General features: G+C 43.1%; 4 protein-coding genes across 7 annotated transcripts; 2 read left to right on the top strand and 2 right to left on the bottom strand.

Annotated features, from left to right (window-relative positions):
- The first annotated feature begins 652 nt into the window (after positions 1–652).
- LOC147248562 (protein-tyrosine sulfotransferase 1-like) lies at positions 653–12,341 on the top strand. Of its 2 annotated transcripts, none has more exons than XM_086179185.1 (6): positions 653–875; positions 3,538–4,229; positions 5,679–5,837; positions 5,989–6,242; positions 7,843–8,044; positions 9,526–12,341. In XM_086179185.1, the coding sequence occupies exons 2-6, from the start codon at positions 3,822–3,824 to the stop codon at positions 9,559–9,561; spliced, it is 1,059 nt and encodes a 352-aa protein (XP_086035311.1). In that variant the 5' UTR covers positions 653–875; positions 3,538–3,821; the 3' UTR covers positions 9,562–12,341. The 2 variants fall into 2 exon arrangements, with proteins under 2 accessions (XP_086035311.1, XP_086035310.1); XM_086179184.1 differs by having other exon boundaries at positions 653–932.
- Positions 10,006–14,322, bottom strand: LOC147248561 (pinopsin-like). The gene is made up of 5 exons (XM_086179183.1): positions 12,653–14,322; positions 11,593–11,761; positions 11,117–11,288; positions 10,770–11,003; positions 10,006–10,651 (listed from the first exon to the last, which is right to left on the bottom strand). The coding sequence occupies exons 1-5, from the start codon at positions 12,990–12,992 to the stop codon at positions 10,427–10,429; spliced, it is 1,140 nt and encodes a 379-aa protein (XP_086035309.1). The 5' UTR covers positions 12,993–14,322; the 3' UTR covers positions 10,006–10,426.
- A 633-nt stretch (positions 14,323–14,955) lies between these two features.
- htatsf1 (HIV-1 Tat specific factor 1) lies at positions 14,956–19,564 on the bottom strand. 3 transcript variants are annotated; one of them, XM_086179182.1, is made up of 10 exons: positions 19,080–19,264; positions 18,686–18,850; positions 17,968–18,202; positions 17,788–17,835; positions 17,554–17,708; positions 17,121–17,284; positions 16,924–17,020; positions 16,744–16,833; positions 16,509–16,646; positions 14,956–15,873 (listed from the first exon to the last, which is right to left on the bottom strand). In XM_086179182.1, exons 2-10 carry the CDS (start codon positions 18,848–18,850, stop codon positions 15,610–15,612), a joined length of 1,356 nt encoding a protein of 451 aa, XP_086035308.1. In that variant the 5' UTR covers positions 19,080–19,264; the 3' UTR covers positions 14,956–15,609. The 3 variants fall into 3 exon arrangements, with proteins under 3 accessions (XP_086035308.1, XP_086035306.1, XP_086035307.1); XM_086179181.1 differs by lacking the exon at positions 19,080–19,264 and adding an exon at positions 19,330–19,564 and having other exon boundaries at positions 14,959–15,873; XM_086179180.1 differs by lacking the exon at positions 19,080–19,264 and having other exon boundaries at positions 18,686–18,856.
- Positions 19,565–19,585: 21 nt separating this feature from the next.
- bod1 (biorientation of chromosomes in cell division 1) lies at positions 19,586–21,941 on the top strand. Its single transcript, XM_086179189.1, has 3 exons — positions 19,586–19,892; positions 20,046–20,170; positions 20,352–21,941. The coding sequence occupies exons 1-3, from the start codon at positions 19,749–19,751 to the stop codon at positions 20,566–20,568; spliced, it is 486 nt and encodes a 161-aa protein (XP_086035315.1). The 5' UTR covers positions 19,586–19,748; the 3' UTR covers positions 20,569–21,941.
- The last annotated feature ends 3,719 nt before the right edge of the window (positions 21,942–25,660 follow it).

Here is a 25,660-nt window from a genome sequence, read left to right as displayed (position 1 = left end):
TTTTTTTACAAAGTTCATATGTTTTATTATTTTGATTTAAATTTGAAATCCTGAAAATAAAAAGCATACTACACAGATAGCAGTAATGAGTCTTGAAAGTGAAACAACCGAATGGAATTCAGCCATTATTGATTTTATCTACATCACTTCCTATGTGACAGTGTCTCCTTTTAAGAAGGCCTGAAATTTGAAGGAGCCATTTCTCTACATTGTATTGTTATTCTTTGACTATTTCTTGTTCACCATTGTAAAAGTATTTACATTGCATTTTTATCCAGAACACATAATTTGACATTCCAGGAGTGCAAGTTGCTTCCCCACAGGAGTGTAAACTGGTTGTAAGGATCAGTTTCACTGATAAATAGATAAGTAAGTTGCTTAAGGTGTTCTTCTCCGCTAAATCTCTGCCTCTTATATAAAAAAAATTCCCCTGTGGGCTTTTAGTGTGAACATAAGAATCGATGGGGTAAAGTAATTTTAGCCTTGAGTGAGAAAGTGAAAAAAAAAAAATCCTAGGAGGGTGAATACTCCGGAACTACCCTTTAACTCTTCCACCAATAGGAGCCCTCCAAGCCGAAACGTTGAAGAATTCTGACCAATCAGCACTTCGCTTTCCCTGCCTGGTTGCGCTCGTGCCTACTGTGTTTTTTTTTTTCTCTTCCCCCCGTCCGCTCTCAACGGTAGATGTAGCCCGACCTCTCACGGTGCAAAGTTACCGTTGAATCCAGTAACAAAACGTTCTGTTTTAATATATTTTTTCAAATGTTAAAAGGCGTAAACCATGGTGACTCTGGCCGATAGAGTCTTCATCTGAGGGAGAGGCGGCTGTGTCGATGTGAATTGAGAAGCTGCAGCGCTCAGCCTTTTGGACCAAGGTTCGTGTTTTTTTCTTTTTTTTCCCTCCGTAATTCGTCAGTTTCCTCTCAACGCGGGTGAGTGAAGACCATTTTAAACGATTTTATACATCCACGAGGCGTGTTAACCTCATTCATGCGACTGTATTAATCTTGTTTTTGGTAGCATTAAATGATTAGATAACACCGCGGAGATGTTGGCTGGTTTGTCATGGTGGCGTGTTGACTTGATATTGGGTCATTCACCTGGTGGCTGGCTGCCTCGGGTGCATTTTTTTCTAGACAAGATGGATCACCCAGCTCGCCAGATGTTCGTGGCCGCTGGGTGACAGAATAAGCCTATTTGCACACAAATACACACACTGCAGAGATAGCTCTAATATGTGTATGGTGTAAAAAAAAAACAAAAAAACATCAAGTGTTTTTTTTTGTTGCTTGTTTTTGTTTTGAATGTTAAAGAAAGGAAACTGTTATTGCAGTATATACGAAAGAGAGCAAAAAATGCTCATACAAAATATATGTGCATCATTAAAAACTACTTCCGTCACAAATTCAGTTTCTTAAAGCTACTCTATCATTAGACAGGCGATTGTAATTCATGTAAGTGGAATGGACATAATATTAGTAACCCTTCAACAGCACCACAAATTACAGCCTCTTACTTGAACATTAACATTAATCTCTGTCAGACACGTTAATTGAAAATGATAATTGCAATCTTTGTGAAGGGATGAATTATTGCAGCGCTCTTGCGGGATACTGAATATTTAGTTGTATCTAATAAATTATCAAGTGAGTGTAGGGCACTGATATCTGCTCCTGATGGAGTTGTGTCCTGGCTTCTCCTGTTCAACAAACTCAGCTGCATTTTAAGTTTCAGTTCCCACATTTATCCTCCATTTTGAGCTGCAAGAATAAAATGTCAGTTATTTTCATAATTGATTAATCCTTTCAGTCTTTAAAAAAAAAAAGTAAAAAAAAGGAATAAGAATTCACTGTTTTTACACTTTAAAATATCATGATTGGCTTTCCTCATTTTCTTTTTTTTTTTTACAGAAGATCAAATTTGTGTTTTGGACAGTTGGATTGACAAAATAAACAACCTCACTTTAGGCTCAGGATTTTTTAGCTTTATAGACAAAATTATCAATCCATTCAATGGTACACATAATAGTTGCAGCCCTAGTTTTATGATATCTCGTATTCATGCCGTCACTTTGATTTATTAAGTGTAAGTAAAACTTTTTTTGGACATTTGCAGCAATTAAGCTCTTACTAAAAACATTTCCTATCAAAATATTGCCACATAAATGGCTATAGGACTGTTTTTATTGGAACAACTTTCTTCTTGAGAAGAGTCTACATTTGTTGACGGATTATTCTGTGGATAATTCTCAGTAGTAGAATTTTGAGCAACACAAATAGAAACAATATTTTTTCTATTTTCTTTTCTGCTGCTCGAAATCTTAGACGAATATCTCAAAGCCAGACAAAATCTAAGGTAAATGAAGGAATGCTTTCTCTCATCTGTGAAAAAAATATCCAGCTCAACCTAAAGCGGTGCCATAATTCCCTGAATACTCCCAAGTGGTTTAATCTCTGTGGGATTGGAAACATTTTCCATTTACATGTAAAGCTTGTGGATGCCATTAGACTTAGCATGACTTAATGCTGCACCCAAGTATTCCAGCCAGGCCGTCATGTCCTCGTTTCCAGCTTTGTTTTTTCCCACTTTGCTTTGATTTTCTTGATTTGTGTGTGTGTGTGTGTGTGTGTGTGTGTGTGTGTGTGTGTGTGTGTGTGTGTGTGTGTGTGTGTGTGTGTATAAAGCAGGCTACTCCAGCCCACAGAGCAGAGTGTTCCCCACGTGGCATGCAGATGTCAGTCCCTCCATGTTCAGTCTTAACCACTGTGTGTGTGTGTGTGTGTGTGTGTGTGTGTGTGTGTGTGTGTGTGTGTGTGTGTGTATTAGTCTTGGAGCAAGGGAGAGTTGAAGCTTTAAAGCGTTAATGTTCGAAGTAAAGCTGCTGTTTGATTTATTTGAGGAGTTCCAGGGCTGTAATGTTACTACTGTGATATTAGACACATTCAAAATTTTATTCAACTCATCTTGTGTATTAAATTGGTACTCTGCTAAAAGGGGAATTTGAGCTTTATGTACACTGATGAAATTGCTAGTGTGCACACCACAGACGAAAAACAGGGAAGTTGCACAGTAGCTCACTTGGTCAATAGTAATCTGATCTGAAACAAATTGCTTTGCGTTTCAGTGAGGCAGAAACTGTCGATGAGAGTAAAAACATGAGGAATCTGTGATTAGTGGCTTCAGATGCACTGCGTGAGAGTGTGTGTGTGAGTTGCACACCGCAGTGAACTTTGATATGGCTGAACAATCAGTGGAGGACCTCCCCAGAGGAAAGATGCAGAATCGATGCTTAGAAAACAAAAATGGGATGAATTTCAGCTCTGCAGAATCAAGTGTTCTTGGCCACCATCACACACTTCTTGCTGGCACTATCTCACTCGTGCAAGGCCGTGGAAATTTATTCTGAATTCAAACATGTCTTGTATTTGTTACTGAACAACTTGTGCAATCATGCTTGGACAGTAAGGTGCTGGAGACAGAGAGGCCTTCTGCATGTGGTTGTTTTTGGTTTAAGAAGTTTCATGTCTTGTGTTTTAGATGATGGATAAGAGATGTGGCTGGCTGTGGAGCGCAGCAGGTCTAGATCCTGCTCTCCCACAGCAGGGCTGAGGAGCTGCAGAGGAGAGTGGAGTCTCTCCAGCCCACACCTGAATATCGTGCTCTCCTGATCCCCATCGGTGTGCTCATCCTCACCGTCCAGCTTGTCACTATGGATGTTTGACAAACCTCGGCCCAGATTTAGATTCCAGCTGCCAGCCTCCTGCCTGCCCCTGTAAATAGTTTTATGTCCTGAATCTGACTCACACAAACATCCAGCAACCATGAGAACCACTAGATCCAGCCTGCTGCTTGGCTGCGTACTCCTCTGCTCCGCCTCATTGCTCTACCTGGGCATGAGCGGAATGGAGTGCCCTCCAAAAAGCCATCGTTACCGGTGGATGGAGCTACACATGGGCTCGGCCAATCGGAGCATGACCCTGTCCGAACACTTTCCTGAGGACACGCCTCTTATCTTCATCGGTGGTTTCCCAAGGAGTGGCACCACGCTTATGCGAGTCATGCTTGATGCCCACAATGCGGTGCGGTGTGGTGAGGAGACCAGAGTGATCCCCCGCCTCTTGACCATGCGTGCCTCTTGGAGTCGCTCGGTTAAGGAGAGGATACGACTAGACGAGGCTGGTGTCACTGACCAGGTGCTGGACTCCGCCGTGAGAGCGTTCCTATTAGAGGTGAGCTGGCTGGTGCAATCCCCTGTGCTGAAAAGTGAATGTGGCATGAGAAATGCGTCACATCTGCATCAGTAAATCTACAAACATGCTTTGGTGTCATGGATATTTCACTCTTGATGTCTTCACACATACAGAATTTTGCTTCATACACAAAATGTAATTTTTGAATTACATGTTTGTCTAATTTTTATCTTTTGCTTGAAGGTCTCTAACTATTTAAACAAAATTAAAAGGGCTGTTGAACTTCAAATTACAAGGTTGGTTAAAAGTACTGTGATTCATAGTGTAAACAGACCTAAAACTAGAAGAGAGCAGCAAAGCAAGACCTTCCCACCCCTGGTACTTTGGTGCTCAGGCCCTAATTAAAGCTGTAAGCAGTCTTGAGCAGGCCCTCACACCCCCACGGAGGTCAGCTTGGTTGGTCCGTAAAGCAAGAGGGTGAGGAGACCTGATAATATTTGGATTTTGCGTAAAGTAGCTGACTAATGTGTGCTTTGTGGTGTGAATATCACTTCCCTTGTCCACTAGGTGCCGCTACAGAATACACACTTACGGTCTATGATTTTGCTGTAGATAATGTGACAACAATTCAGTGTCATTTTTATGTAAATCAAGTATTTGTTACATCAGGCTCACTTCCCGTAACCACTAGGTGTTTGCTATGACTTCAAATCAACTTGTTGATGTTTGGGCTGGGACTGTCATCAATTGTGTGACATTTTTAAAAGATCTGGCCATATGGAATCCAGCTGCAACAGTTTCCTGTTCTTTGGTGAAACATTAGAATTGTCTGCTTTATCACATTTGGAGATGTATTTAAACAGATAACGTTGCCCTTATTTGGCTCAACAAAGTAAACCATGCCTGTTTGACCGATGGAAGGGCACAATGACATTTTTGGCTTATTTGCTGACCTGTCTGTTTTTAAAGAGTCCATCCCTGCTTCTGTGTGATTTAAAACCTCTCTGCTGTGGGTTTGCCCTGACTTTCAGCAGTTAAGATAAAATAATGCTATATTTTGCATTGCTTCTGTTTATCAATAGACACACACAGTCAATAGACTGTGAACTGTTGCAGTTGCCTCTTCCATAAGGCTGCATGGAAAGAGAGCAAATCACACACACACACACACACACACACACACACACAATAAAGCTCCTATTACAGGCAATAATAATGTTGAGAACTGGGTTTCAAATGTCCAATTATTGACTTTTTTGCATCAAGAAATAATCTTTCAAGACAGAATCATGATGCATCTGAGAGTTTATTTCCTTCCCCACCCCCTAATAAATGCTCCATCACAGTTAAAATATTAACATATCTCTTAAATATGACGAGGGCACATCCATTAATGATGTTACGTCTACGTCTGCCTTCTCAGCAACGTAAACCCTGTGTAATGAGTGTGTAGATGGATAGTAGCTGTGTTGTCCTCACATGTTCCAGGTGATAGTTGGCCACGGGGAGCCTGCTCCTCGCCTCTGTAACAAGGACCCATTCGCCTTGAAATCTCTGTCATATCTGGCACACATCTTCCCCAAAGCCAAATTTGTGCTCATGTTACGAGACGGACGGGCAGCCATCCACTCTGTGATATCACGCAAGGTATGCTTTTGTTTTTCTTCTTCTTCTTCAATGGCCACAAGCAGACAGACTTTAAAGTACAAAGTGTGTTCTGGAGTTTTATTGGAGCAAGTGTTTGTACTCTGTATTCTGCCTCTTTCCTGATGGCTCTCCTGTCCTCTCTGACTCACAGGTGACCATCTCTGGCTTTGACCTGACCAGCTACAGGGACTGCTTGACCAAGTGGAGCAGCGCTGTGGAGACTATGTTCAATCAGTGCTTAGCAGCCGGGGACAGCAGATGTCTGCCTGTTCATTACGAGCAGCTCGTCCTCCACCCAGAGGAGCAAATGAGGAAGTTACTTCACTTCCTGGAGCTGCAGTGGGACCCTTCTGTCTTGCACCATGAAGAACTGATTGGAAAAGCTGGTGGTGTGTCTCTGTCCAAGTGAGTATGAGTGTGTGTGTGTGTGTGTGTGTGTGTGTGTGTGTGTGTGTGTGTGTGTGTATGTGTGTGTGTAAAACTGCATCATGAGCTGCTGCTTCTGTTTGTGCTGCTTGTTAATGATTCACATTTCTCTCTTATACAAGGTATAATAGTCTTTAAGGGATATTGATACTCAGTTGACTTTCTTTTTTAAATGAGGTAGATGAAGGATCAGCCTAGAATTATATTCTGACCTAGATTGTCTCGTGCCATGTGACTGTAGACACATAATCATTTGAAACTCTATCAATTGACACAAAGGCATTCTTTTATGTATTGGTTTTTGCTCGTTCTGGCCCAATGACCGGTCAGTGGAATCAATCACCAGTCTGCTAAGTGACTGTGTATCAATATATGCCCTAACACCAATGTGGAAATATAGGTCCAGTCCGCCCAAGCATACTGTATGAAATATCCTACTGGCTAGTGAGCATAACACAGAGAAACAGCGAGGTGTTAGCTGTGGTGTTGAGCTTTAAATGTGCACACGCTGCGTGTGACTGTCTCTGAGATCACTATGTTTGTTTTCAATTAATTCTTATGTCTCCTGAGTTGCAGCTAATTGTTATCGTGAATTGTTCATTATTTTGGGTCAAGTGTTCAACTTCCAATCAACAGTCATAAACTGAAGATTTTCAGTTACAGTCATAGAAAAAAAAAAAGAAGAAATGTTTGTCTTTTTTATGTTATGCAAAGTTACTAAGTCAATGATAAAATCTGGCAATGGTCACCATTATTAGCTGATGAATGAATGAACTAATCTCTGGCGCCCCAGTCTCTACTGCGTTTGCATGTGCCACAGTTGACTTTGGTGTGACCTGAAACAAGGTCCTTGGTTCTCTGTGACTTGCACTGAAACCTGATATTCACCATTGATTTTTTTTTAAAAGGATAAAAATGTTTGTGCCATCATCACAATATATGGTAGTGACAGGAAATACCGTCATGTAACTTCACATCACGGACAATCCTCATCCATCATAACAAACCCACATTCACATAATTAATAGTGTACAAAACCCAAATCAAAGCTATGATCCTGCACCTGCAAGTTACATCAGTAGTCATTAAATGTTGTTTTTTGTTTTTTTACTGATTTGAATACACACACACACATACGCACGCACGCACGCATGCACGCATGCACACACACCACACATGTTGTGTACTCAAGACCACTAAGCCACCAGCGTTTCAGCCAGAGCTTTCATCCAATGCAGCCAAACCTTTCAAGGTCAAGCGAAGCTTTCAGGCTTCCCTTTGTAGATGTCTAATTTGTGTTGCTCCACTTATTAGTCGTGAGTCAAGCAGAGCAGCTCGGGGATTTAGTGGAAATCTGTCTGCTTCCTACTGCAACACCCCAACTTGCCATGTATTTGAAGGAATTAGGCCACATTCTGGGAGAATTGGCACTCTTATTTTGATCAGATATGCAAGGCTTGGCGTGATATTAGTCAAATTAATGTTTTATAGCCTCCTCACCAATATGATTTATCACAAGATAAGGTGTGTGTAAACTCATTAAATTATTTATATCATTTGTTGTCATGTTTTCCTGCAGAGTTGAGCGCTCAACAGATCAGGTGATGAAGCCGGTGAACACAGACGCCCTCTCCAAGTGGGTAGGACACATTCCCTCTGATGTGCTCAACGACATGGCTGAAATCGCTCCCATGCTGTCCCGCCTGGGCTATGACCCCCATGCCAACCCTCCCGACTACCAAAAGACAGAGCCCATGATGTCTCTGTTCAACCTCTCACAGGTGAGACCAACTAACTGGCTAGTTTGAACTTATCACTGAAAAATAGCCATACTTTTACTCAAGTTAGTTAGATTCTAAATAGGAATCAAGGATGGGAACTTGCAGACCCCTCATGATGTGAAGCTGAAATGATTACTGAGTTGACCAGCTGGTCTGATGTGTCCGAATGGAATATAATTTATGAATGCAGGTCTGAACCTCTAATAAACACACCACCACCCTAACATGTGACTCCTATTACAGGTGAGCATAATGTCAGGAATACGATTTTAAATGTCCTATTATTGCCTTGCCGGTAAGCAGAAATAATCTTGCATGTTTGAATCGGTGTTTCCTCCACCACTAATATTCATCTTCCTATCAGATAAAAATGATAAAATCAGCAACTCTTCCTATTTTTGAAGCAGAATCCAGTGTTCTATCAATTTCTTAATAACTGACTTGTGAGACTGAAATTTCATCAAATAAAAATTTCCAAGAGGCAGTGTTTTAATGTAGAGTCTGTAAGAAAAGTGGCTGATTGCACTTGCAACCTGTGTTTCTGGTTCAGGACGAAGACTGATGGAACCAGTTTTTTGACATGACAGGGTCTTTGCATGCAAGGATCACCAGCTGTGACCCAGAGTAATGTCGTCAGCTGGCTCATGTAGTCGCTGCCATCGTAGCATTGAAACAACTGCTCCTCTCTCAGTTTCACTCCTAACATCCCATAATACCATTTACAGATCACGACTGAAAACTTTAAGAACCAGGAAGTGAGATGTGAGAAACACATGCTATCATTCTTAGCAGATTGTTTGCGGTGGAGATGTTGCTAGCTCTGCTGAGTCAGACTGGTTAGCTGGGACACATTGCAGGTACAAGCCTGCCCCTCCTGCTTTCTTTGTGCTGCCACTTCCAAGTCCCCCCACTCCAGAAAGACACTCACGAGGTTAGATTTGCAGTCAGGCAGGTGTGCTCGGTTCTGTTGTTAAATAGTTGTAAAGATGTGCAACATATTTGGATTAAACACATTTCCTGCATAGAATGTGCTTTTTGTTCCCTTTTTTTGGGGGTAGAATCTCCTTCTCTGCGTTCTGGGCTCAGTGCCACCCCCAACGATTATAATTAGTGTACAAAAAATGCCAGCAAGCCAGGGTGTAGTTTCTATTCCAATAGAATGCTAACAGTTTGAGCTGGACATCCTCACAGTGCCACAGAGGCATGTCTGACCTCGTGAGAGGACTCAACTTAATCAGAGCTGGCTTGAACATCGGTAATCTCCACCAGCAGCAGAAACAAGCTGTAGGAAACAAATGCGCCCCCACATGCTCTTTGTAGCTGCTGTGGCCTCCAAGTGCTCTTTCATTTTAATTTTTTGTGAGCAGCTACGTACACCCAAAAGCTTTATAAGTGCAGCAGTCTGTGGATGCAGCTGTCTCATGTGATCGCCTTGCTAGAAACCTAGTCGAGCGTGAACGTTGTGTGTTTTCTGTCCTCAGACTTTGAAAGCAACAGAAACTCCTCACCCAAGTTAAGAGGAACAACTTCACTGTTCCAAGATATGGAGGCACCTTAAACTCAGACTTCCGTTCCAGCAGTGAACACACCTCACTGCAAGGTTTTCAAATGTGTTATTGAATCGTCCGTAGGAAATGTGTGCGGTGTTAATGTCTGTACACAATGTTGAGCAAATCTCATCTCTTACATCATGTGCACTCCCTGCTCAGGGAAGTCCTTACTCGCCAGCGCTCTCTCCGCGATGGACCGACAGTATTATTCTGCATTGTGACGCGTCCTCTCACTTTATACCTGAAAGTATTTCAACATGTCCGAAAACTTTGACTTCACCACAACTGTGAATGTGTCTGTAGAAAAAGTCTTTCACTCACTGAGAATTCAGTCAGTGTTCATGAAGCATAACGACTGTATATTTTTGACAACGTATGTCTATTTTCTTAATAAATTATTTTGGTGTTGCTCATTCATTGCTCATCATATTGAGGCTTTTTAAATTGTTGTTCATTGTTAACCATGAATAAACAAGAGCCTAAATATCACCTCATAAAGAAGTTTACTTATTGTGTTCACCAGTTATCCAGTCATACCCTATTATTCAGCAGAATCATAGCGCCCTCTTCTGGTTTAAGGACAAATCACAGCTTATCAGGTTCCTACGAAAACCTTCATTTGCAAGTTAATAAACCCTGAGGTAAAGCCAGCCCTCTTGTCCAAAATATAGTTTAACGTTTATTTTAAATGTTCTGAAGATCCAAACATCTGTAAACATCTGACTTCTGCCCAGCTCCTTGATTACAGTAACGGTGCTCACACATTTTACATTCATCAGCATAATATTCATAACTTCAACTGCAGAGTATTGCATTGTGATGTTTTCATTCATCACTGACCAAAATGACCTTTGACCTCTGTTGCATAGTGAGCCACTGGTACCAGGTCAGGCTGTTTGTCTCTGGATGTGAACATGGCAGGCGATGTGTTTTGCTCCTCTGTTGGTGGGTCGGCATCTTGAGGCTGCACATCCCCACTGCTGGGAAGCATGTGGTGGTCCATGGTGGGCGGGGCTTCTGAGCTGCACTTGATCATGTACAGGAAACACCTGGAGAACTGAGAGGGAGCACAGACAGACGAGAGGCTCAGCTTTTGACTGGTGAGGCCTAGCAAAAGATTTGTTGGATAAAAGTGCCTACAGGTGTGAGAAGTCCCGCAGTCAGGAGGACGTTACCTGGTTGTTCAGCAGCACATAGATGACGGGGTTGAGGACGGTGCTGGTCTTTGCCAGCAGGGACGGGATTAAACTTGCAGCAGGCGGCACCGCACGGGGCCGGCCAAAGGAGGACAGCATTGCCACGACAGCGTATGGCATCCAGCACAATAGGTAGGCCGTCACCATGGAGACCACCATGAGAAGGACGCGGCCTTCCCTCTGCTCAGTTGCCATGTGGTTGATCCTAGTGACCTGGAGACACACACACTCTGCTTTCACATACACTGCTGGGGAAAGTACTTCATAGTGAAATTGTTGAGGGTAGAGCAGGGCATCAGAGGTCAAAGGTCAAGCTGCACGCTCACCTGTCTCGCCACCCTTCGCACAGCCAGTAGGATCCTCCCATAGCAGTAGAACATGAGCAGCAGCGGTAGAAGCAGACAGAAGATGAACAAGCAGCTGATGTAAGAGCGAGCTGCAGCTGAGCGCTGGTGCCACTGGACCGAGCAGGTGGTGCCGGGACCCTCTGGCCCGTAGCTGCGCCACACCACAGGACACATGATCATTTCACTTCATACTTGTCATCATAAACATCATTGCTCTCGCTCTGTAAGGCCATTCAGATCTGTTCTCCCAATGTCTGGAACTGGAAAGTGAGTCTCTTTGTGGTGTTTCTGGTAGAATGTAAGTCAGCAGAGATGCTAGTTCATCTCCAACATGCCATTTTGCCTTCAGTCAGACAAGTAGAATTCTTCACAAAATGCTGTTCTGTCTGGTGCTTGTCAATAGAATCATAACCAAGGCCAAGTCACTCAGGGTTAATGTTTTAGGGAGCACAGACCTGCTCCAGCCCAACAGCGGCGGCAGAGTCCAGGCCAGCGAGTAAAGCCAGGAGGCCACGACAGCGAGGCGGGCCCTCAGGTACTGAGAGGAGTCGGGCCGGGTGCTGCGGAGCACCACGCAGTAGCGCTCGAAGGACAGCAGAGAGAGAGAGATGAGGGAAACGATGCCTGCCGCAGAGAGAAGCTCGTAAACATTGATGAATGTCCTTTAATTAGCCTGGAGGCATGACGACCACCTGACGGCCTTCGCACCTCACAGAGTCTTCATTCTTAACCATCTCAAAATAATGCAACTAAATTCATCATTGATCACTTTTAATAACCTCCCCATAATTCCACAAAGGAAGATATGGGTTTCAAAATAAAATATAATGAACATTCTCAGTTTCTTGTACTTCCATTTTTGTTGAATAATCTTAACAGCGCCTGAATGTGACAACGGCCAGATTTATTCACTAATGTTAAAATACAGCTAACGAAGGTGTATCTGAGTGTGCATCATGACAGAATGGTCCAGTTTTATCATTTAAATACACTTTGTCAGGTTTTTTTTCTAACATGTCTCAAGTCCTATATTTCTCTGTATATTTTATGTTCTGTGTATTTATTTACTTTGTTGGCAGTGCTTTTTAAAATTGTTTTCCATAACTATATGGCAAGTGTAGTCATGTTCAAGAACGCTCTCCTCGGCTATTGTCCTGATATGTTGGTCACTTTTGGTATGTTTGATTTTGTCTGTATATAAATAAAACAATTCAAAATGTACTTTTTGCAATTTTTTTTCTATCAATGTTCAATTAGAATTGTAAAAAAACAACAACTTTATTTCAGTTCTGGAGGATAATGCAGCAGTTTCAGAAAAGTATAGTGAGGTAGAAAATATGAGAAATATTAAACGTATACTGGTATCGAATAAACTCCACATGCACTGCAAAGTAGCAATTAAGTCAGAGACTCAAATTTAATTATTTCCATTCCTGCTGTCTTCATTAAGTGCAAACTTAAGCCTCGTTCATTTTGCCCTCTTGATAAATGTAAGAAGCGTTCCGGATCACTCACCGAACAGCGCGTTGGAGAAACCGTACCAGCGGCACCCGGAGGAGCCGGTCAACCACCGGCCGCGCACGCTGGCCGCCAGGCTGAACGGCGTCCCGAAGATGCAGACGAGCATGTCGCTGGCGCTGATGTTGATGAGCAGCAAGTTGACCGGAGTCCGCAGCCCGGGGAAGCGAGAGAACACCAGCAGAACCGTGAAGTTCCCCAGGAAGCCGAAGACCAGGATGAAGCCCAGGACCACGGCCGCCGCGGTGTGACCGGCCCGGCTCAGAGCGCCGATGGCGGGCAGCGACACAGGGCTGTGACCGGTGCTGATGTTGCTATGCTGTAGGAAGGTCACCATGGTAACTTGGTTATCACTCCAGAATGACTACAAGCAGACAGCAAATTAAAGAGTTTGAAGAAAGAATCCACCATGAGATCAACTACACCCGAAATCATGAACAAGTGATGCTTAAATGGTTATGTGTGTGTGTGTGTGTGTGTGTGTGTGTGTGTGTGTGTGTGTGTGTGTGTGTGTGTGTGTGTGTGGGAGGGGGGTAGCTCTGTCAACTGCCAATCAGTTGCCCCCAGTCTCTGAACTCCTAACATTGCTTTCATCCATTCCTGAGGAAGCAGGTGTAGGCCACCACGAGAGAATAAGTGAACACTTACACAAATATGCACAGTTAAAAAGAAACACAGTTACATTCAATAAAAAAATACTGAGGTGATTGAGATGAATGAGTCTCAGTAAGACCGAGAAAACGCTTCAGAAACAGACACCAAAGACATAACCAAAACAACAAATTTAGAGGAAAAAAATCCTGCTTAGCCATAGTTAGCCATCCCTTTATCAGAAACGAATTCTTTATCCATTATTTAGTCTTGATTCTGTTGTTCTTCTATCCTCCAACAAGCTTGACCAGATTGGAGACCTAAATAAGCGAGCCAACATATCAATAATACAAGCTGCGGTTGTCATCTGACACACTAAGACACATTCATGAACCACGGCTGTTCGCTGGGAGGGAGATAAATACTGTCATTCCTTTTATTAAGGCCTTTTAAATAGTTTTAATTGAACTCAGTTTGTATTTTTTTTTTAGTGTGAAAAGGCATTAGAAATGTTTTAGTCATCCTTGTAACTCCAAATATTTCAATTAATTTTCATTGGCAGCTACGTACAGGAAGATGTTGCGCTCAGTGCTCCGTTCCTTTAAACAGAAATTGACCATTAAATCAATCGGACACAAGTCGTGCTTCCAAAGAGCAACAATGGACCAGATGCTTTCTTCTCCTTCTTTAAGACTCCTTAACGCAAGAAATCTTGATCTTCAACCCGCTCATGTCAGGAACATCACTGGAACCCTCATTTTTGAAAGAGCAGAGGATACATCGACTTGGGCACATTCCTGACTCTTCTACGGCAAGACACCAACCAGGTTTCCAATAAACCTGCTACTTCTGCTGGAGGCATATTACTGTTTCATTATGTATTATTTTTATGTTTGAAAATTGGTGTCCTTTCTTGTCAAGTGTTGAGAGATTACAGCAAAGTCTTTTCCTGTGGAATTCCAGCAGTTTTGAAGACATCAAAAACTTAACTTGACCTTCCAGCAACGAGGGGTGGAGGTGTCATTCTTCGAGCGTCTTTATCTTCCATTGGCCTCCGCTGTCATCTGCAGCTTTGATCTGTCATGCATGCGCACACGCACACCTGCACACACACAGAAGAACCCCGAAGAACCTGAGGCTGATCAACCTCCTGTACGTCATGTCAGCCTTCTGGAGAATCAAGAAATCCTCCACATTTCAAGCTTCGATCCAGTCACGCAACACACTACACAGAGCAGTCAGTGTCACATGCCGTCGCTTCCACCTTGCCACTCATTCATGGTGCCAGAGTGACGCCACGTCACCTCATTCAGCCACTGGAATTAGGGAGGACGGGCCTTTGCTCAGGTGTCTTAACTGTGACTAGAATAAGATCATCAGCTGGAGCTTGTGGTGCTAATCTATTATTTGAGTATTCAAAATATTTTAGTTTGTATGTGCGGAAATGTTTTTTAGTAAATTAATTGTATTATTACAGAAATAGACTGCAATGTAGTTTCTACCAGATTTAATCATCCATTCATGTCTGGGCTTATGTCCACCTGTAAGTTGTAGCTTAACAAAGACTGAATTAACAAAGAAATATTTCTAGTTTCTGCTACTTCATGATGTTTCTAAACTATTATTTATATACTGGTTATGCATACACGTTCTTTGAAATGTGTGTGTGTGTGTGTGTGTGTGTGTGTGCACAGACAGGATATATGACAACTTCATATTAATTTTTGCCAGATGAGTCAGAAACAAAACTGCTCATGTCCCTTAACCTTCAAGAATGTACAATAATGATAGAATTCTTGAACACAGTCACACAGCATGACAGAGCGTTTAATTTATATTTCCCTTCTAATTCTGATGGTTTCTGTCTCAAAAGTATCAAACAGTGCTCAGTCTTGGATTTACAGCATCAGCACACTGTAATCGTAAGTTTTACTACACTGCCAAAAGTCTGATGCATACACATGCTTGACAGGAACAAACATCATATATAAAATCTATCTTAAAATACAAACACCATATCAGAGCAGTTAGCTGGTATTTGAGCTGTACGAATACCGAAGTAGTTTCTCTAAAATTTCATTGAGATTTGGGGGTAATCAGCACAGAGGAGCTAACCCATGATGAAGGAAGCCGCGTACTGAAGGAAGCACCAACAACTTCTAATTACAAACTTAATCACAACTGGATGTTTTGGAAACAGAGTCGACAAAGACACAACTTTATTAGTCTACATTTCTAATCACCTCAAACTGCCCAATGTCTCCTCCTCTCCCTCCAGTCAACATTGAACTTTGCATCTGTTTACCTTCAAGCAAAACTGTCTTTAATGGTTGCCATGGGGACCAAAGATGAGCGTGTGATGTCTAAGCTTCCTCGTCATCACTTCCTGCCAGGCTGCTGTCTGTGGAGTCCGCATCCTTGTCTTCTTGCTTCTGTGGTGGCCGTGGTTTTGTTTTTGGTTGCTGTATGGGATCTGTGGTGCTATGAGGCTCTGTGGATTCTGTTGTGGGGGCGGGGGCGCCCTCTGCTGGCTTGGCAGTGTTGGTCTGTTGCTTTTGAGTGCCATCCTCTAGGAAATTAGACCAACCCTTCAGCCGCTCCTCTCGCTCTCTAGTCGTCTCCTCCACCTATGAAAACATCACGTGTAAGTAAGAGTACACATGTATGATTATATGTATAGGTTGCCACTTTTCTGCTGGGCAGGTGAGCAAACATTTGCTAACTAACAATATTAACTGCTGAAGTTAGCAACTTTAGTGTCTTACAGGTTCAAGTTGTTATTGTTAGCGTGCGACAACATTAAGGAAAGTGATGCCACGCGATCGACCAGGTGAATTGTTTGTCTAATTACTGCCATTCCAACTCAGACAAAATGAGGTTAGTTTTGTCAACCTGGTAACCAGTAGATTCGTGCAGCAAGAGTGAGTTGTCACTCCTGAGAGGCTGACTGAGAGAAGATGTTATTATAGCCCTTTAAGTGTGCAGTCAGGTTCCATGAACAAAGACAGTTTCTTTGGGTCAGACATTGGTTTTGACCTGAGTCACCAGAGGTCCACTTTAAAGATGATACACTCCTCGGTTTTGCTATTGGAGCCCCAGAAAATCACGAGAAGTCCAGAATTTCTCAGTTTTCATGTGCAAACACACACATTTGAGGGGATTGAAGGGTCAGAGGCTTGAGCAGGCCTCATGTAGTTTACCATGGTTGAACCCCCCCAGTCAGTCTCTGCATATTTTTAATATTTGCATGTTTCTATCATACCTGATAGTCTGTCGTTCCATCCCAAAGCTGAGCAGTCAGCTGCCTTCCTCCAAACCAGCGCCCATTGAAGGACTGAATACACGCGTCAGCTTGCTCCGGCTCCTTGAATGCGACTGAAGCGACACCGTCTGGATGTCTCTGGGGCACAAACACACCACACCAGTTCATTGATGCTACTGTACAATCTACCATACCTTTTTCTACCTTGGAACGTCTCTGCGGACTTTACGCTCACATCAAAAATGATGACCTTCTTAACACCCCCGAACTTCTCGCACTCTGTCCGCAGATCATCGCGGTACTCATTCAGCACCAGCGGATCTTCCTATGAAGGGACGAAGATGATTACTCAAAATAAACAGTGTGTGTATGTGAGAGAGCGAAAGAGGGTGTGTACGTGCATGTCTCGCCGTACCTCAAAGTCACTGGGATGGAACATGTTCCTGATGATGACGACCTTTTCGTGCCTCTTCCTCACTTCTCCTTTCTTCTCTGGCCTCCAGTCCAACTGTCTACATTAAGAGTCACAATCAGCAATGTAATGTGGCTAACAGAAAAAGGAAAACTCATTTATTTGTCTCTTCTAAATATTAGTTTGGAGCGAGAGTGTACTTCTGTTGCTGCTGCAGTTTCTTCCTGTAGTCTTTGTTCTTCTTCTTCTTCTTGCTCGCATCGTACTGGCCTTTCAGCTCAAAGCGTGCAGCTTCCACATGGAGTCTGTAACCTCTGACCTCTGACTCATCAATCAGTCGCATGGCCAGCTCCACCGACTCCCTCTACACAGATTCATGAAAACAAGCTGCCAGTTCACAACAATGCGATATTCTTCTATTATGCATCCATTCAAAGCCATGAGTCAGAGACACACGAAAGATGTATTTCTACCAACGAAGAGACAACAGAGGACACAGATGTTTCTCCTTAACTGCTATTAAAACACAGTGGTGATCTCGGAAAACTTATAAATGTCTCTGTTGTGCTCATCTTGGAAATCTTAGTGGATGCAAAAACTCTAAATGAAGCTTCAGCAGGAGGGACAATTGACCTTGAGATAGCAGCAGAGTCCATCTCCTTTCAGGTTGCCCTCTTTGTCCTTATAGAGTTTGACCTTGTACTCCTCAGTGATGGGGTCCCGCATCACGATGCCGCACTTGGACATCATCTCCACAAACTCCTCGGTGCTGGTGTCAGGCGGCAGGCCTGGCGGGCAGAAGCAAAGCAGGAGAGGTGAATGAGAGAAGCTGAAGGGGGTCAGTGGTGAAGAGCTGGCGATACCAACCTGACACATAGACGTTTGTGTTTTTATTGTCATCAACCTCAAACCACCCTGCAGAGAAAACAAGAAATTATTTATTTAAAGATATGCTGGGTAAGTTAAGATGTAAACTTTCAAATAACTTTTGAAATGAACAACAAATGTCTCTATATTTTGTTAGTGCTGCTCTGGGGTTTCCTCTACCTGGCTCTGCTTTCCTCTTCTCCCCTTTCTGCTTGGCCTCTTTAGCTGGGGTCTCCTGCTGGTCTGGGGTCAGGTTACCATCTCCTGCTTTCTCTTTCTTTTCTGGAGGCTTGCGGTCTGGTTGTGGGGCTGCTGGCTTAGTGCTGCCCACTGCAGCCTTGGATTGAACATCAGGATCTCCTTCCTGACTGAAGCCATAGTTGGCCTGGTAGGCTGCCATGAAGTCATCAGTTATCTAAAGAAACCAGGCAAACCGACAACTGATAAACACAGAAGCTGGTGCTGCTCAGTTATGCCATTTCATTGGCATTCTAGTGATTCCCATACTGGTGCGTTAATCCTTGATGGACTGTCAGATGTCCAGATAGCACTTTGACACAGCTGAGAGCAGATTACAGGACTTTTTGAGATTAAATTTTCATATTTACATTGGAGTTTTATGTTCAGGTAACAGTGACTGCAGCTAAAGAAAGAAAGTATTGTGTGGCCGGCAGTCTCTTTTAAATACATAGTAAGCAATACTCATAATCAATGTCGTTCAATTTATCTGAATGTGTGTTTGCGCTTTACTGTCCTCTCAAGAAGTCCCATGATGTAATAAAACAGGAAACTGCAAAGTTTCAGATTGTATGGGTACGAAAACAAGGACACAAGAGATCACAAGAACAGATACAACCCCAAAGACAGTAGCAAGGAATGTAACAGCAAAATCTTATACTTTAGGGAACCAGGCTTTCTTCTCGTGGTCCCAGTCATATACAGTGCCGTCCTCTGGATCTGTGTAGGTGAACGGGTCAGAACCATCTTCATTTCTCTGACCGTAGAGTTCCTGCATCCGTAACTGCTCCTCAAACTCTTTGTTGGCACTTGTTTCACCGCTCATCTGCATCAACATGTTAGGTCAAATCACAAGTTAGCCGGTCGCAACATTACAAGTGCAACTGCTCATGATGTAATCCGCCACTACACATTCAAATCGTATTGATTTAATTGATTGCATCCTTCCTTCTAAATTCAGCTGCGTGATTCAACAACGGTTGCTAAAAAAACTAGTAAACGTTCGATGTCATAGCTGGATAAGGACTCAAAAAGTAATTCACAACTTCAATTACCTTGAAATATATCCCTATGTAGCTTGCAAATTAGACAATCAAGTTCCAACAATTCACACTGAATTATTCTTAAAAATCAACATGAGCTGACGTGTAATCACCGAGCTACACTAGACAAAAAACATGTTTATCCATTTCATTTAATGATGCATATGTGGTGGTATTTGTGCTTGAGGGTAACTTGCTGATACTGAGTCAGTTGAGGTTGCACACACGCACACGCACACCGTAGCTAGCTAGCTAGCGTTACCTTTCACAAGTGTAGTCCAGGCAAATAAAGAGTTGGTAGTTGCGACAGTTAACGAAACAAACTCTCTCAAACTGGAACCCCCAAAACACTTGGCATTGGTGGTGTAAATGTCCTATATTTCATCAATTGACTACAAATTCGACTCGGGCCTGCTAATGTTTAGCCTTAGCCTTCACTCCGCGGCGGCAGATTGAATGATTTACTTCCGAGGTCAGATTCGTTTTACGCATGCGTATGACATGGAGGTGGTGCGCTCGATTTTTGGCTTGGATAGCGCTGCAGGCTCACTTCGAACGCTGACTACAATGATGTATCACTCCGCTTGTGATTTGTGAACATAGCAAGCACACACAACTCCAGTACATTGCGCTTTAGCCCAATGTTGTCTTAATTTGACCAAATCGTTACTTTGCTTTGGCATGGCGGAAGGCAGCGGTAACGTTAGCCCGGTTAACCTGCCTCCGGGAGACCCTCAACTCATCGCTATGATCGTGGAGCATCTGAAGAGCCGGGGACTGTTTGACGAATTCCGCCGGGACTGTCTCGCGGACGTCGATACGAAGGTATCAGCTAACGCTAACTTGGGAGCTAACAGAGTTACTTGGAGGTCTCAGTTGATAACTGTGGCACTTAAACTAATGACGGCCAGCCTTGACCAGTTCTGGGTATATTTGTCTGACGTGCTGTATTCAAATTGTTGTCGTTGTTGTTGTCAGCCTGCCTACCAGAACTTGCGACAGAAGGTTGACAACTTCGTCACATCGCACCTGAGCGCTCAGGACTGGAATCCGTCAATCAACAAGAACCAGATGAGGAACGGACTGAGACACACTGTTGTTCAGTGAGTGTCCCCTGTATTTATTTTTTAACTTTAATAAGCGATCAATATGAAAATTGAAACGAACTTCATGAGTGTTTATTAATCCAAATAATCTTAATTGAGTGCTGGCTAATTCTCATTAATACTTGGAACGTGTGTCCTTGACACATCTTTAATGCCTGTGGTCTGTTCTGTGACTCAGATCCGGTATGCTGGAGTCAGGCGTGGACAGGATCATCGCTCAAGTTGTGGACCCAAAGATGAACCACACTTTTCGACCAAACATAGAGACCGCCATACATGATTTCCTGTCGGGGGAGAGGAAGGAGGATAACATCACGACCTCTAACGCTGCAGCACTGTCAGAACAGACAGAACCACCAGAGGTCCCGCCCACCTCTGGTCCCAAAACCCCTTGAAGTCTGTTGCAAAACTGGGTTGCAGTCTAAGCGGGAGAGATCTGTTCTTTCTCTGGTGTGGTCTATCGGGCTGTTACGCTGGTCCATACAGGGTCCAGTGGCACCGTTTAGGCTTTCAAAAGTTGTGACTTTAGATAAGAAGAGAGGACTTGTGTCTGCGTTCACAGTGTTCAGTGGAGACATTGATTTGTTGCCCATCTGAGCTGCACAAGGCTGCTGGAGAAGTTGGGCAATTCTGAGCAGTGCGCCCAACGGTGCACAGGCCACCCTGTGAGACAGACAAACCTGGATTATCACCTCGAAAGTTTTTTTTTTGTTTCTTTTTCTAGAGACCGATTTTGTTATGTGTGAAATAAGCTGAATAAATTGAAATGTTGTGTATTATGTAATTCCCGTTTGTTGGAGTAAAACTGGAAGTTGCATAACTCCATAATCTAACCAGTTATTTCTCCTAAATTCTGTCTTTCTATCCAATGTCATCAAAACACATCCACAACTTTTTTGTTTAGCTCTTCTGCTAAAAGACAAACCGACATTGCGTAGCTCACGTTAACCTCGACAGAGATGATGACAGTTTCCTGCTGATCCTACTGACCAAAAATATTTTGAGCTTGCAACTTCCGTCCATCCATCCATTTTCTACTGCTTATCCTGCTTAGGGTCATGGGGGCTGGAGCCTATCCCAGCAGCGTTTGGGCAAGAGGCGGGGTTCACCCTGGACAGGTCACCAGTCCATCACAGGACCAACACATAGAGACAGACAACCATTCACACTCACAGTCACACCTACAGTCAATTTAGAGTATCAATCAGCCTCGTCCCCTCTTGATGTCTTTGGACTGTGAGAGGAAGCTGGAGTACCAGAGAGAACCCACACAGGAACAGGGAGAACATGGAGACTCCACACAGAAGGATCCTGTGCTGGAGCCTGGGCTCGAACCTGGAACCTTCTTGCTGTGAGGCGACAGTGCTAACCACTGCACCACCGTGCCGCCAGCTTGCAACTTCTGTCCACCAATTCTAGATTACGTATCAATAAGCTGTTCTTTCCTTTGGCTTCTTCCTACATAAGTTCATGTAAAAACTGGAAAATTAAAAAAGGAAGAGCAACCATTCAGTGAGAGATACTGCATTATGTTTGTATGCTGCTGTGGTGTGTGTCTGTCACACACAGCCGTTTCAGAGAAGATACGTTAACGCTGCTGTATGTAAGTACTTTAGTTGAAACTTTCCAAAATAAAAACCAACAAGCAGTTAGCACGGTGCCAGTCCGTCACATCTCAAAATACCGCTTTGAAGCTAAAGAAGTATTGGAGAACAAGGGAGAAATTTGCCCTGAAGGATTTCTGCCAGTCTTTTTCACAGAATTTGCTTGTGAAAATGTCTATTTTAACCTGAACCACCACATTACTCTGAACCCAGCATCTTTCTGACAATCAGAAAGCCTTCAGGGCAAACTTCTCCTTAATGTGATAATGAGGCACTGCCTATCAAGTGTGATCTGTGGGGAGAATAAATACGTACAAATATGACACCCAATTATGAGGGCAATGTATGGCCTTTTTTTGTTTTAAATCCCAAAATAATTCAGTAAGCTCTGTGTCTCCCAGTCGCCATCAGATTTTCTTTCTATACTGGAAGTAATATTGGATTTTATTGTTTTGTTTATATGATGTTAATATTTTAATGCAAAAATAGCTGTTAATGAATTCAAAACCTAAAACCAACTTCACCTCAGTCTTTTACCACTTGGTATCAGCAGAGGCTGCTGCTGCTCACACTGTGGGTTTCTGCTGTAGCGGCATAGAAAAAAGCAACATTCCATTTCCCTGAGTGATAGAAACTTGTGCAAGTTTCTGCAGTCACATGCCACATTCACACATACAGCACAGTAGAAAGTCTCAATCTGTTTTTAGCACCTATAATTAACATACTCTGTCCGGATTGGACAGATGATCTGTGATGGAGGGTCACAGCAACCATGGCGGGTTCCTTCATGCTGTGGCTTGTTATTGACAGGCCTGGTTGTCTCGGAGGAGAATGGCTCATCGGCATAAAGCTGAACTTCCTAAACTAGGCTGTCTTGTAGCTGGGTGTGTTTATAGCCCCTCTAGCTTCTAGCAGGCCCACTCACAATGAAGCCCAGCCCACCATTGTCCTATCACTGGAACAGTAACAGCGCCACCAGGTGGGGTAGCTGCTCCGTTATTCATTAGTAGGTTCCTTTTATAGCAGAACACCCCTGATTCAAACACCTGGATTAAGTGTCATAGCTCCACAGTAAACAGGACAATAGTGGGTTATTACAATGAATTAAATATATCTTGACTTGTAAAACCTTTTCGCTGACCCTCAGACGAATCACAAAAACAAAAGTCAGAGACCTGCAGGGTGGTTTCTCCTGGCTTTTTCTTTTTCTTTCTCTGCAGTGCACCGGTGCTGCAAGAGCAGCCTGGTTCACAGACTTTTAAGAGAAGTTTAAAAAAAAAAATCATGATTTGACAGGCAAAAATGTCCATAGAAATTTACAATATATATCAAGATTGAACAAAAACACAAAAGTATGTTTTTAAAAAAGTGAATGTTCAAAATGCATTGCAGCCAGTGATACAAAGGAAGCCACGCCTCTGAGTTAGATGGAAAACCTAGATGTTTTTTTAAAATGCCTATTATTTATGTTTTATGAGTCATAAATTTGCAAAAAAAAAAAATCATAATTTCTATAAAGTCCCAGCATGCATTTGGCATGCAGACTTGTTAATTTCCTTATGTGAAGAACCTGTGCAGCTTATCGATGCTAAGCTACACAGGTCCTCTGTCAGTCCCTTTGGCGTGTTTGTGTGTTTATGGCCTGTGTGACTTCACTGTTGCAGCCGCTTGTTTTTGACTGAAAACTGCGCCGCATGTTGCTTCTAGCGACTGTTTGTTTTGCCCTGCGTGAAATCTCATGTTCACACTCCAATGTAGACAAACTGAAACATGACGACACTATAAAGTATTAAACTGACTTCTTGGATGATAGTTAATTATTGAATATATTCATCTAACGATGCACACATCACACACACACACACACACACACACACACACACACACACACACACACACACACATCCACACGCACGCACACACAGGCAGACAGCCTGTTGTTTACAACAGGATCATGTGAGAGAAAAAGTACAACAGGGTCTTGCATATTTGCTGAGAGGTGTCTATGTACATTGTGTACCAATTTGAATGTGCACCTGTGTGTGTGTGTGTGTGTGTGTGTGTGTGTGTGTGTGTGTGTGTTGGAGGTGAAGGGTCACTGTGTGGGAGGTGGTCAGGTTGTGTGAAGGAAGCGGTGGGATGTTGTTTTGAAGCAGGATGAGACAAACGGGAAAGGCTCGAGGGGAAAAGTCCTATAAACACAAGCCCCCCAAGCGTGTGTGCCTTCTCTAAACGGGCCCCTGCAGGACCCCCCCCCCCCCCCACACACACACACACACCCTGTCCTGTTACCTTGACCGCCCACAGCACCAAAATACCCACTGACTCTCAATCACTTGAGGCCTCCTGGATGGAGCGTTGATAACCAAGAGGAGGATTTGAGGTGTTTGTTTGGCTCACAGGGAGACACTGATGTCATGGTGTCACATGACTGTCACCTAGCGGTTTCTGGATGTCAAGGGTCAGAAGTCACGGCCATCACGGTCAAAACATGCAACCACAACAATGAGGCGATGAGCTTTGAACATTTACAGAAAAAAACTTACCTTGGACTCCCAAAGACAAACATTTTACAAGCAGCATTCAGGAAAACATGAGCTAGAAGGTCCATGAATAAAATACTGATAAAGATCTCTTTGATGTGGCCGTTCAGCCGCTGTCATGTACGAAACAGCGCCTCATAACCGATGTAAACGCTTCCACTAATAAAATACTGGTTCCAATAACATATTTTAAAAATGCGCCTTAGTGGTGTCCGGTAGTTCTGATTTAACCTGCTGACTTTTTGAAAGGCGCAGCGTGGAGTTTCTGCTCCGGTAAAATAAAACACATTCAAAGGATTTCTTCCCCTTCACCAATCGACACCACTTTTACAGTTTTGAACAAGTATTTCTGAATTGTCACCAGATGAGCCAATAGCAAAATTCAATAGCGATAGCTGGACTTCAACCATAAGAGGGCGGTCACTCTGCATATGATAACACAATATGCAGATTTTTAGATTTTAATGAAAGTATCACATTTTGATATGCTAACGGTGTCCCACACTTTAAGGGACATTAAGTTTCCCACTCTGTAATTGGTAAAAGAATCAGGATGGAGTGTTCTTGTGTATTTGATCTATTCTGAATATTAGCTTGATTCAGCAGTGGGGTGTGTATGGGATGAATCAACATGACAATTATCCTGTATAGCAGGAGGCGGCTTGTTGGCTACATTTAGCCAGACAAATGTAAAAGATAAAAAAAAAAAAACAGAATAGTATAAAAGTACTAACAACAAAGACTTTTTAATACGTAAATCACAGTTTCCTTTTTTCTGTCTCAGGATTCCTGATTTTTATTTTCATTACCTAATTCAGAATGACGTTGCACAGGACGTCAATTTGATGCAAGTGATGTAAGAAATAAAATAAAAAGATCGTGATATATTGAGGCATTTTAACGACCTCTGCTACAAATGGAAGAAATCCAACTAAACTGTAAGTCCTGTAAAGGGGGGGAAGAGAGGCGTCTTGTCCCAGGCTTTGTGGAAGGAGAGGCCCACCGCATCTCAGGAAACATTGGAGTTTAGTAAAAGTTATGTGTGAGGAACTGCGGCACTCCGACAACATGGATCACACGTTTGACGATCTCAAGCTCTCTCTTTCACTCTGGGTGCTTCAGATACGTTTCTCGCTGCACGGCTCCTTGCCAAGCAAGCAGCTGCTAACCCTCAAACTCTCTCCCGCTCTCTCTCCCACACGCAGTCGCGTTTCCATCGCTTCAGAGGACACGCTGGCTCGCCTTGGTTTCAGGGATTCTTACCCTGCGAATGCCACACGAGCCAGGACCCGAGTCCTCACCCTGAACGCGAGGACTTGTTGTTGCAGGCCTGGTTTTTG

Source organism: Aulostomus chinensis, chromosome 15 (genome assembly GCF_037954235.1).
Source record: "Aulostomus chinensis isolate RoL2024-O1b breed Wild chromosome 15, RoL_Achi_v1.0, whole genome shotgun sequence".
In the NCBI taxonomy this organism is placed as follows: Eukaryota; Metazoa; Chordata; class Actinopteri; order Syngnathiformes; family Aulostomidae; genus Aulostomus; species Aulostomus chinensis.
This window is presented reverse-complemented; position numbering and strand designations above follow the sequence as displayed.